The following is a 12,458-nucleotide window of genomic DNA, read 5'->3' as shown; positions in this document are numbered from 1 at the left end:
GTCAGTGTTCACAGTGAAGCACCTCCCAAAAAGATACAGCTGCAGCTTTTTAAGGACCCACACCATGACCAGGCATTCCTTCTCTATGGCCACATAGTGCTGCTCCCAGGGCAGCAGCTTCCTGCTCAGATACATGATGGGGTATCTCCCACTTAGTATCGGTTTGCATCAGCACTGCATCCAGCCCGGTGTCTGAGGCGTCAGTGAACACCGGGAAAGGTTTGTCAAAGTCTGGGTTTGTCAAAGCACCGGGCCTTGGATGATTGTCTCCTTCGGTGTACAGAGAGTCCCCTGGCACTGCTCGGTCCAGACCACCTTGTCCAGCTTGCCCTTCCTACAAAGCTCCATAAGGAGAGCTGCCAGGGAGCTAAAGTGTGGCACAAACCTCCAGTAGTGCCCCGCCATCTCAATGAAAGGCTGGACTTGTTTCTGAGTCTGGGGAGCAGGCCAGTCTGTGATTGCCTCCATTTTGGCCAGCTCTGGATTTAGGTGGCCGCCCCCCACCTTGTGGCCCAGGTATGACACCTCTGCCATCCCCACCTTGCACTTTCCAGCTTTTATTGTCAGACTTGCATCCTGGAGGCAACCCGGCACCCCCTTCACCTAGGACACATGCTCCTCCCACTTCTGGCTAAAGACAACAGATATCATCAATATACGCTAGAGCAGGGGTAGCCAACCTGAGCCTGAGAAGGAGCCAGAATTTACCAATGTGCATTGCCAAAGAGCCACAGTAATATGTCAGCAGCCTCCTCATCAGCTCCCCCCACCCTACCCCCAGTGTCTCCCACCCTCCAGCAGCACCACCGATCAGCACCTAGCCCTCCATCCCTGCACATCCCGCTCGCCACAATCAGCTGTTTTGTGGCGTGCAGGAGGCTCGGGTTGGGGGAGGAGGAGGAGCAAGGGCGCAGCAGACTCAAGGGAAGGGGCGGGGGTCTTGGGGGAATGAGTGGAGTGGGGCCGGGGCCTGGGGCAGAGCCAGGGGTTGAGCAGTGAGCACTCTGTAGCAAATTGGAAAGTTGGCACCTGTAGCTCCAGCCCCGGAGTTGGTGCCTGTACAAGGAGCCATGTATTAACCTCTGAAGAGCCGCATATGGCTCCGGAGCCACAGGTTGGCCTCCCCTAATCTAGAGCAAAGTCCTCCATCCCCCTTAGGAACTGATCCACCAGACGCTGGAATGTGGCCCCCTGAGGCTGAAAGGCAGGACCAGAAACTTGAAGAGCTCTATTGGGGTGGTGAAAGCAGACTTTGCCCTGGCCTCTGGGTCCAAAGGTACCTGCCAGTAGCCTTTGGTGAGATCCATGGTAGTGAGGTACTGGGTGCTCCCCAACTTGTCTAGGATCTCATCGATCCTAGGCATGGGGTAGGCATCGGACACGGTGATGGCATTGAGCTTCCGATAGTCCACACAGAACCAGATTGACCCGTCCTTCTTGGGGACCAGCACCACGGGAGAGGCTCAGGGGCTGAAGGACGGCTGGATCACCCCTAAAGCCAACATGTCTCCGACCTCTGTCTCCAGGTCCTGGGCTGTTTTTCCAGTGACCCTGAATGGTGAACACCTGATGGGAAGGTTGGCTCCTGTCTCCAGCCAGTGAACAGCGAGTTTAGTGAGCCCAGGCCTGTTGGAGAATAGCTGCCGGTATGAATGCAGCACTTCTCTGATCTCAGCCTGCTCGGCAGGGGTTAGCTGGTCAGAGAGGGGAATTGATTCCAGTGAGGGGCTGGCACCCATCTCAGGGAAGAGGCCCACCAGGCGATCTTCTCCCTTCTCCTCCCACTGCCCACACATGACCAGTACCAACTTCTCCCTGTCCCAGTACGGCTTCATCATGTTGACATGGTACACCCGGTGGCTGTGTGCCTGGTTGGACAGTTCCACCATATAGTTCACCTCATTTATCTGTCTGATGACCTTGACGAGCCTGTCCCAGGCAGCTTGCAGCTTGTTCTTCCTCATGGGGATGAGAAGAATCACCTGGTCCCTGGTGGCATAGGAGCGGGCCTGCTCTGAGCAGTCATATCGGATCTTCTGCTTCCCATGGGCTCTGGTTAGGTTTCCCCTGGTCAAGCCCATGAACTCAGTGAGCTTGTCCCGGAAAGTCAGAATATATTTCAACACCGATTCTCCATCGGGAGAGGCCTTCCCCTCCCATTCGTCCCTCATCAAGTCCAGGGGTCCCCTCACTCTCCTCTCAACTCGAACAAGGAGAACTCTTTGGATTCCTGAGGCACTTCCCTGTATGAGAACAGCAGGTAGAGTAAATACTTGTCTCAATCCTGTGGGTGCTGGTCCATAAATGTTTTCAGCATCATCTTTAGAGTTCCATTGAACCTCTCCACCAGCCCATTGGACTGAGGGTGATACACTGAGGCCCAGGTGTGCTGGACCCCACACTTCTCCCATAAGCACTGGAGCAAGGCTGCCATGAAGTTGGACCCCTGATCTGTAAGGACTTCCTTGGGGAATCCCACTCTGCTGAAAATGGTCAGCAGCGCATCTGCCACAGTGGCTACCTTAGATTCATAGATTCATAGATACTAAGGTTAGAAGGGACCATTCTGATCATCTAGTCCGACCTCCTGCACAGCGCAGGCCACAGAATCTCATCCACCCACTCCTGCGAAAAACAACCTTGATCGAGGACAGAGCCACCGCCTCAGGGTAGTGCGTAGCGAAATCCATCAGCACCAGAATGTATTTCTTCCCAGCCCAGGTTGCCTTGCTGAGAAGCCCCACTATGTCCATGGCCACCTTCTGAAAAGGCTCCTCTGTGATGGGCAATGGTCTCAGAGCTGCTTTACACTTATCCCGGACCTTCCCCATCCTCTGGCAGGAGTCACAGGACCTGCAATGCTGTTAGACTGCGCCAAAGACCCCCAAACCAGTAAAAGTTCTGCAGCAGCCTCTGCCTGGTGCACTGGATGTCCTGATGCCCCGAAAGGGGAATATCATGGGCCAAATACAACAACCTGTGGCAGTACCTCTGGGAAACCACTAACTGTCTCCTGGCTTTCCAAGGTTCAGTTTGCCCTGGGACAGCCCATTCCCCATACAGGAATCCCTTCTCCCACAGGAATCTCTCCCAGTGGTCCTCCCCCTGGGATCCGGCAGCGCTGTGGCCAGCCAGGGCCCTCAGCTTCTCTAAGGAGGAATCCTCCTACAGCTCCGTCTGGAATTCTGCTGCAGGGTTGGGGGCCACAGCTCTGGCTGGCTGTGCCTCAGTTTCCCCACCTTGGGACAGAGGTTCAGGCCCAGCCCTGTCGAGCCCTACCCTCAGTGCTTCGCTTCCCTCAGCCCTACACTGCTGGATTGGGACAGGGTGTCCCTTGCTGGCTCTGGCTCCAGGTAAGGACCAGGGCTCTCTGAGAGCCATCTGGCCAATCCTCCAAGTCATTACTCATTAGTACCTCCATGGGTAGCTGATCGTGCACCCCAGCTTCATTGGGGCCCTCTTTAGCCCCCCATTTCAGATGTATTCTTGATACAGGCACCTTGATGGGGGGCCCGATACCCCCCTTAGGATCAGGTATGAATCAGGCACTAGCTGGTCTGGGTCCACCACCTCCGGCGGAGCCAGTGTCACCTCTGGGCCCATGTCCCAGAACCCCTGGACACTCCTTCCTCCCACCTCAATGGGGATGATGTGGCAATTGTCCCCCAGGGCCTGTCCCACACTCACCTGGTGGATTGAGAACCGACGCCCTGAAACTGGAGCCCCACCTTCTCCTGCTGGCCTGGCCTGGTGGTCCCCTCCCCCTGGCCCTGCCATGTCGACTGCAGTCCCCTGAACTAGTGGTGCCCCCTCTGGGTGCGCTACCAACCAGTTGACACTCCCAGGCTTGGCCAACATTTCCTTCATCTTCAGGCATTGTGCCACCTTGTGTCCTTTTTGGTCACAGTGATTACATTTCAGGTCTCGCAAATCCCACAAGGGGGGCCTGCCCCAGCCTTCATGGGCACCCCTGAGTTGGGCTTCCTGGAGTCCCACCTTTGAGAAGTCTCTGGGTGACTCCCCTTCTGAGTCCCTGATGTGGATCTCCCTCCTCCCCCCAATCTGCTGTCCACAAATTCATCCGCCAGTGCACCTGCACTGCGCACATCTTTAGGCTTCCGGTCCACTAACCACATCTTAAGGTCTGGAGGGCAGATGTCAAACAACTGCTCCAACCCCACCAGGTTATACATGTCCTCTGCATGTCCCTGTGCCCTTCCACCACTTACGGAGATATTCCCCCAGCAGGTTGGTGACCTCCTTGTAAGTGACACCTGGGGTCTTGCGTACACCCCGGAATCATTTTCTGATTTAGTTTAACTTCCACTTTTTAAAGGATGCCTTTTTGCCTCTCACTGCTTCTTTTACTTTGTTGTTTAGCCACAGTGGCACTTTTTTGGTTTTCTTACTGTGTTTTTAAATTTGGGGTATATATTTAAGTTGAGCCTCTATTATGGTGTCTTTAAAAGGTTTCCATTCAGCTTGCAGGGATTTCACTTTTGGCGCTGTACCTTTTAATTTCTGTTTCACTAACCTCCTCACTTTTGTGTAGTTCCCCTTTCTGAAATTAAATGCTACAGTGTTGGGCCACTGTGGTGTTTTCCCCACCACAAAGATGTTACATTTAATTATATTATGGTCACTATTACCAAGGGATCCAGCTTTATTCACCTCTTGGACCAGATCCTATGCTCCACTTAGGACTAAATCAAGAATTGCCTCTTCCCTTGTGGGTTCCAGGACTGGCTGCTCCAAGAAGCAGTCATTTAAGGTATCAAGAAACTTTTATCTCTGCATCCCACCCTGAGGTAACATGTACCCAGTCAATATGGGGATAGTTGAAATCCCCCATTATTATTATTATTGAGTTTTTTATGTTAATAGCCTCTCTAATCTCCCTGAGCATTTCCCAGTCACTATCACCATCCTGGTCAGGTGGTCAATAATATATCCCTACCTCTATATTCTTATTATTAGAGCATGGAATTACTATCCATAGAGATTCTGTGGTACAGGTTGGTTCATTTAAGATTTTTACTTCATTTGATTCTAAGCTTCCTTTCACATTTAGTGCCTCTCCCGCACCAGCATGACCTGTTCTGTCCTTCCAATATATTTTGTACCCTGATATTACTGTGTGCCATTGATTATCCTCTCTCCACCAAGTTTCTGTGATGCCTATCATATCAATATGCTCATTTAATACGAGGCACTCTAGTTCACCCATCTTATTATTTAGACTTCTAGCATTGGTATATAAGCACTTTAAAAAGTCCCTTTTTAGCTGTCTGCCATTACATGGTGTAATTGAATGGGATTTTTTTTCATTTGACTTTCTTATCAGATCCTACCTGTATTTATCATCTTCCATCCTCTCCTCCTTACTAGGACATAGAGAATCTCCATTAGTAGATCCTCCCCTAAGGGATGTTTCTAACTGAACCACATGCTCCTCCACATCTATCGACTTTCCCCCAGCTCTTAGTTTAAAAACTGCTCTATGAACTTTTTAATGTTAAGTGCCAGCAATCTGGTTCCATTTTGGTTTAGATGGAGCCCATCCTTCCTGTATAGGCTCCCCCTTTCCCAAAAGTTTCCCAGTTCCTAATAAATCTAAACCCTTCCTCCCTACACCATCGTCTCATCCATGCATTGAGACTCTGCAGTTCTGCCTCTCTAACTGGCTCAGCACGTGGAACTGGGAACATCTCAGAGAATGCTACCATGAAGGTCCTGGACTTTAATCTCTTACCTAGAAGCTAAAATTTGGCCTCCAGGACCTCTCTCCTATCTTTCCCATGTCATTGGTACCTACATGTACCACAACCGCCGGCTCTTCTCCAGCACTACACATAAGTCTATCTGGATGTCTTGAGAGATCTGCAACTTTTGCACCAGAAAGTGGGAGGACCTTGGTCCCAGGGAATAAAAGATGGGTGGGGTTTACAATGAAAGAGGTGGGTGGATCTGTCAATGGAAGTAGAGAGTGGGTGGGGCTTATAATAATAGGCAGAGCTTTGTCCTACAGAAGTAGAAGGTGGGTGGAAGGGTCTGTCAATGGAAGTAGAAAATAGGTGGGGCTTAAAATAATACTAGGTGGGGCATGGCACTCAGGAAGTAAAAGATGGGTGGGGCTTACAATGAAAGAAGATAAAACTTGGTCCCCGGGAAGAGGATGGTGGGTGTGGCTTATAATTAAAGTAGGCGGGCCTTGGGAGCAGAAAGTAGGTGGGGCTAATCAGCTGTCCAGCCTTGCCTGGGCAGAAGATGCTATACGCCCTTCTGTTAAGCATTAGGGGCTGGTTGCAGCTCACAAGCTGGTCGCCCAGCTCCAGTGGTGAAGCAGAGGAGGTGGGAAATTGTGGCTGAACCTCCAACTGCAATGTGGGCCCTTGCATATCATAGGGCCAGCTGCCTGGGGATAACCCACATGGCCCCTGGGCAGGGCTGGAAAGGCAGAGTGCCCCGGGGCCTACCTGTGACAGTCGCTGGGGGCCCTGGCCCTGCGGCTCCAGGCCTGTCTGTTCCGCCCCCAGGGGGAACTGGGAGATGAATGGGAAGATGATCATCCCTTACAAGAAAGGAGCCTGGTGTTCGCTCTGCACCTCAGGATGCTCCGGATGCTTCAAGTCATGGGATCACAGCGGGGGACTGTGTGGTGAGTGCCAGTTCTCCCCCTGCCCTGCTCCTTCACTTAACTTAGATTATGCTAGTCACCCTGCCCTGCTGGCACAGTGGGGCCCTGAGCACTGGCTGGCACACCTGGGTACCTGCCATCTTATAGCCGCCTTGTGTCTTTTGTTTGATCAGAGGTCCCCAGGAACCCCTGTCGGATGAGCTGCAGGAATGATGGGCGGTTGAACATGAGCAGCTGCCACTGTGACTGCCTGCCCGGGTATACAGGCCGGTACTGCCAAGGTGAGACAGCTGGCTGGCATGGGTGTGTGCAGGGTGCACAGGGATGCCTCTTGCCATCGGCACGCAAGGTGAGACGCCTGCATTGCATGGTTGTTGTGTTGCATTACGGTCTTGTATGTGGAGTGCTGTGGGGCTTTTGCCTGCCCTATCTGTTCAGTTCGCTCCTTCCCACTGGTTTTCTTTCTTCTAAGTTTACCATCCCCTGAGAAGTATCAGGGGGTAGCTAACATTGGCTTTGCCTTGAGAACTGCAACAACATCCTTGTAGGGCTTATTTCCATGTTGCAGGGAGAATGGGGCAGGGAACCTCTGCGTGGGGCCAGCAGAAGAGCCTGATGTGGTGAAGGGAGACACTCCTGCCCCACTCCCCTGTACCCAAAAGCCCTATTAGCCTCCTCATCCTTTGCCAGCCCAAGAACCCGCTACAGTCTCGCCTCTTCCCCTTGTGTCAGGTGGCCTCTTGAGCACCCTGCAGCAACAAGCTGCAGCATGGCGGAGGGGCCTGCCTCAGTTTCCCCTTCATCCAGCCATGCAAAGAAATATTGTGTCTCTCAGCAGCAAACTGAGCCCCTTTAATTCATATACAGAGCCAGTCCACAGATCCCTCGTGGTACAGACAGGCCCTCCCCAACCCCAGTGCTGACCAGGGTTACCATGCAGCAGCCTTCACTCCCATTCAGGGGTTGCTGTCCAAGGTCACCCACCCAACAGTCACAAGCCCCCTGCCCCAGTTCCTTAGCTCCCATTCCAGGGCCCCACCCAAGCCCCACGTCTCTCCTCCAGCCCCAAGTCAGTGTTCCTGGGAGAGGCTCCCTGGAGCACCCTACTGCCCAGTCTCCCTCCCTGCTCCTGGGCACCCTTCTGCAGAGGCAGCCCCTGGCTTCTGGATCCGGCTTACCCTCACCAAGCTGGAGCCTCCACTTGTTCATAGGGGCCACTGCACAAGCTTTCCTGCAACTGGGCCAGGCTCCCAGCTCAAGCCAGACCTCACTGGCCTTCCCAGCTCTCATCGCCAGCAGCGCGCAGCTACTGATCTCCTGCTGCTTCCTCCCTCCGGCATCTCTCTGCTGCTTCTGCCCCCTGTCCTTCCCGGACAACCAGCTGCCTCAGTTTCTCCTTGCTATGGCCTCTTCTCTCTAGCCCAACTGGGAGGCAGCTGGCCAGTCACAGGTTTACCAGCTCCCTCTTAAAGGGGCCAGTCACCCTGGGACATTGCCCAGGTTTTCTCATCCTGAGGATTTCTGCAGGGAGCCTTGAGAGCAGTAGCAATCAGGCCCAAGGCGTCCCAGGAATTGTGGAACTGGCTTATCTGGCCAGTCCCTTCCTGCTCTCTGGGTACGTCCCTGCCGCAGTACAAACCCCACGGCAGCAAGTCTCAAAGCCTGGGTCAGCTGATTGGGCTGCGGGGGATAAAACAGCAGTGTAGCTGTCCCCATGCAGGTTGGAGCCCAGGCTCCAAGATCCTCCCCAAGTGAGTCCAGGCTCCAGTCCAGCCAGGCACGTCCTGTCACAGACTCCCAGGACTCGTGCTGTCTCTCGGCTCTGTACAGTCCCTGGGAGGAACCCGCTTCACTGCGACTGCCCTTCTCAGGGGTTAAGCCATAGGCCCCTCCCTCTCCTGAAACCGTACCTCTCTGAGCCCTCAGCACACCTGTCTCTCGCTGTGGGCTCCCTCAGGGAGTCCACTCACTCTGGACCCCTGGAGCCTCCACACCCAGAGGGAATAATTCAATCCCAATCTCTAGACTGGAGCGACTCTCAGCCAGCATAAAATAGGAGGGTTTATTGAGCTTCTGAATCCAGCACAGGAAACTCTCAGGGCCTCTGGCTTGGCCTCATTCTGCACAGTATATAGCTGTAACTCACGAAAGCTTATGCTCAAATAAATTTGTTAGTCTCTAAGGTGCCACAAGTCCTCCTTTTCTTTAAGTCTCCCCTGCATCCAAGTGGGCTCAGCTGCTCTCTCTCCCCAGTCCAGCAGCCCTCTCCTTCCAGCGGATCATCCAATATCATCTCCCCCAACAGCTCCTCCCCCCTCCTTTGTCTCCCGTCCCAGGTAAACAGGACACAAGGGTCCTCTCTCCTCAGCCCTTTGTCCTCCTATGGCCCAAGATGGGCTGAATCTCTTGGTCACCAGGTCACCAGTTGCTAGGGTACCCCATCTCCAGACCGTTGCCCAGGGGTCCCAGTTGCTAGACGAGGTCACACCTGGTCCCCTGTAACAACAACCCCTCTCCCACCACCTCACTAAACATGCAGCACACAGGGAAACGGAGGTGCGCACACACTATTCATCTAAAACATTACAAAAATCCCCAATTTCATCTCACGTCTATACTGCTATTAGCCCTTCAGCCTGAGCCCCACAAACCTGAGTCAGTTGACCCAGGCTTGGGACTCGTGGCTCTGGGTCTTGTCTTGCAGTGTAGATCTACCCTCTGCGGCTCCCGGCACGTGGGTGACAAGTCCTAAATAACCCTCCCCTGGAATGGCTCGGAATGTGACACCGCACCATGCCAGTGGCTGCATCTGAGCATGAGGGCTGGGTCCCAGGGAGCCATCATCACTGGCCACATGAGGGCTAATATAGCATTTGCACTGGAACATAGGAATGCACAGCAAATACACGCCTAGATCCCAGCAGCTCCCAAATTCCCAGAGAAAATCCCACCCAGGCCCTGTTTGAAGCTTCCCAGTGTGCAAACCTATCGGCTCAGCTTCCATCCACGGTGGGCACAAAGGACGGAAATATGGCTTGGGATGGAAGTCCAGGCTCAGCCTTGACTATGGAGTGGCCACCACTGCCTCCATAGTGCTGTGTGTGTGCATGGCCCATGCAGTGTGTGTGTACGTGTCCCTTGCAGTGTGTTTGCGTGTGTCCCCCTTGCAGTGTGTGTGTATGTGTGAGTGCCCCCTTGCAGTGTGTGTGTGTGTGCATGGCCCATGCAGGGCGCATGTGTGTATGTATGTATGAATGTGCACATGGCTCATGCAGTGTGTGTGTGTCCCATGAAATGTGTGTGCGCATGTAACCCATGCAGAAGGTGTGTTTATCCGTCCCTCCCACCATGCAGAGTGTGCTTGTGTGTCCCATACAATGTGTGTGTGTGTATGTGTGCAGACGTGCGTGACCCATGCAGGATGTGTACACGGACATGACCCCTTCAGGGTGTATGTCCCATGCGGTGTCAGTATAATGCACCTGTCTGCATTGCGGAGCCCTGCAGTTATGTGTCTGTGGTACTTGCCGAGGTGTTTAAGAGCTTGTGTTGGCTCCACTGGGAAGCTGGCAGGGACTGGGGAGCCAGCGCCAGGCCAGGATGCAGACTAACTGCCTGGATTTCTTGCAGTGAAGTGCAGCATCCAGTGTCTCCACGGGAGGTTCAGGGCGGAGGAATGTTCCTGCCTCTGTGACATCGGCTATGGCGGAGCAGAGTGCGGCAGTGAGTTCAGCTTCTGCAGGGGGTGGATGGTTCCCCCCTATGGCCTCCGGAAAGGGACAGCTGCAGCCCCACACTTCCTGCCAACAGGCACAGGAAGCCAGCTTGGCTCCTCTCCTCCCAGGCTGCGCTCAGAGGCCATTTCCAGCTGGGCACAGGCCGCTCATGGGGCCTCAGAGGTGGTTGCTGACCCTGTTTCACAAGCTGGTCACTAAGGGAGGCTGCAGTTCAGCCCAGCCTCTGCTTTCAGCATTCAGCTCCTTTGCTGGGACTCCCAAGCTCTCCAGGGGCCCGGGACTCCAGGCAGCTTTGTCGTGGCATCAGTTGTGCCCCTGCGTGGTTCTTTATACTTCTTTAATCCTAGCCTGAGTAAGGGGCACCACAGTCCATTGCACCCTTTGTCTGGCTGCTGGGCAGAGTCCGGGGCTGGCAGGGTGTGGGGGGCCTGCCAAGATTCAACTTCGGGTAAATACAGCTTTAGCCATTGTTTTGCCCCCAAATTCAAACTCATTTTCAGCTGCTGTTTATAATCAGCCCCTGCCCCAAGAGCTGCCAGGGCCAGACATGGATCCTGGCAGAAGTCCCCCAGCCCAGGCGAGAGAGGTTCCAATGGGTTCCCTACGTGGCTAGGGTTACGAGGATAACAGACCCTAGAATGGGGAAGGCCTGGTTGGAGCCCACTGGTGCTGGTGGGGAGGCGTAGCCCAGGATTGCCATGTGCTCTCCAGTGCGTGGCCAGGTGAGCACAGAATTACTCCAGGGAGGGGCCCTTGCTGCTCTTGTCTTGTTGGCATCAATGCACTGCCAGGCTTGGGCCCCTCCTGGGGCCCGATCACCCTGGTCAGCACCTTGTGTCCCAGTTTGCATGGCTGCATGGGTGAGTGTTAAATGCCCTTGGGGGCAGGGGTTTGCCCGGTTCGCCCCTCACTTTGCAAAGGTGTAAATGACAAGGTGGGCTGGTTGGTTGTAATCTGTTGCTCTTCTACCCATCCCTCCCAGTTCTGGAGACGGCTGCTCAGTGTCGCCTCCTGCCTCCTTCCCGGTCCCAGCTACTGGCTAGAAATGAGACCAAGTTGCAGATGTGATGCTTTCCAGCTGTGGCTGGATCTGCTCAGGCTAGTTGGCCCATCACTGGCTGGGTCAGAGGCGGAAGATCTTGATGCCATTCAATGCATGTTTGGAACCAGCGAGACTGGGGCAGTGCCCTGTGGAAACCCCAGGCCTCTGTGCACTGGGGATGAGGGCAGAACTGAACAAAATAGTCCAGGGGATACGTGCTGCTGTTAAATGAACCCCCCTGGCTGCCCAAGGGGAGGGACTGAATGGTGCCACACTTATGGGGCGTCCAAACAAACTTCCCCCAAACGTGTGAATGCCAGTGTGGGCTCCTTTAAGAGTTGCTGACCTGCCTGAGGCTCAAAGGCTGCTGAGCCGGAGTAATGCCTGGTGTAACAGTGACACCCTGGGGGGAGAGCAAAGCAGTGCATGATCTTAATCCTTCAGGTTCCATTTCCTGCACCCCTGGGTTGCTGGGCTGAGGAGAGTTACAGGGAGGGTGGCCAGTTTTGGTTGGACATGTTCCTGTAGGTTTCATCTTTCATTAAAGATTCATCTGTAATTCCTGGGGACTGCAGGCCAGTCCTGGAGGGTTGGCAACCCTAGTTACAGGTGATAGGCTGCCTGGTGAGTGACTGGACTCGTGCGTGTAGAGGGCTCTGCTTCCTCTCCTGCAGGCAGAGAGTCCCTGGGGCTAAAGCAGGGACTGATCCTTCCCTCTCTCTCCTCTCACAGCGAAGGTTCAGTTCCCTTTCCACACCTGCGACCTGAGGATAGACGGGGACTGCTTCATGATTTCCTCTGAGGCAGACACGTATTATGAAGCCAAAATAAAATGCCAGGTAACCCCCATCAGCCCTTGTGCTGCAGTCAACAGACCCAGTTCACAGAGAGAGCCAGAAACCAGGGCTAGACCCTACTCTTTCCAGTCCCAAAACACAGGCTGTAACTGCTTGAACTAAAGGAGAGCTCCTGAGCTGCTAGGAGAGTAGGTCTCTTACCTTTTCTGTGGGGCGTCCAGTAGAGGGCAGCCTCACTCACTTAT

The 12,458-nt window shown here is 54.1% G+C and overlaps 1 protein-coding gene across 2 annotated transcripts in view; it reads left to right on the top strand.

Moving 5' to 3' along the window:
• CLEC18C (C-type lectin domain family 18 member C) overlaps positions 1-12,458 on the top strand; it is a 36,460-nt gene that overhangs the window by 14,299 nt on the left and 9,703 nt on the right. The window contains exons 5-8 of one of the 2 annotated variants that reach the window (XM_038368931.2): positions 6,537-6,658; positions 6,811-6,918; positions 10,268-10,360; positions 12,149-12,255. In XM_038368931.2, coding sequence (XP_038224859.1) covers positions 6,537-6,658; positions 6,811-6,918; positions 10,268-10,360; positions 12,149-12,255 — 430 coding nt within the window. The remainder of the gene's footprint in view (positions 1-6,536; positions 6,659-6,810; positions 6,919-10,267; positions 10,361-12,148; positions 12,256-12,458) is intronic. The other variant, XM_043495197.1, reaches the window with a different exon arrangement.

Source organism: Dermochelys coriacea, chromosome 12 (genome assembly GCF_009764565.3).
Source record: "Dermochelys coriacea isolate rDerCor1 chromosome 12, rDerCor1.pri.v4, whole genome shotgun sequence".
Taxonomy (NCBI): Eukaryota; Metazoa; Chordata; order Testudines; family Dermochelyidae; genus Dermochelys; species Dermochelys coriacea.
Note: the sequence above shows the minus strand (reverse complement) of the source record. Positions and strands in the feature narration are given on the sequence as shown.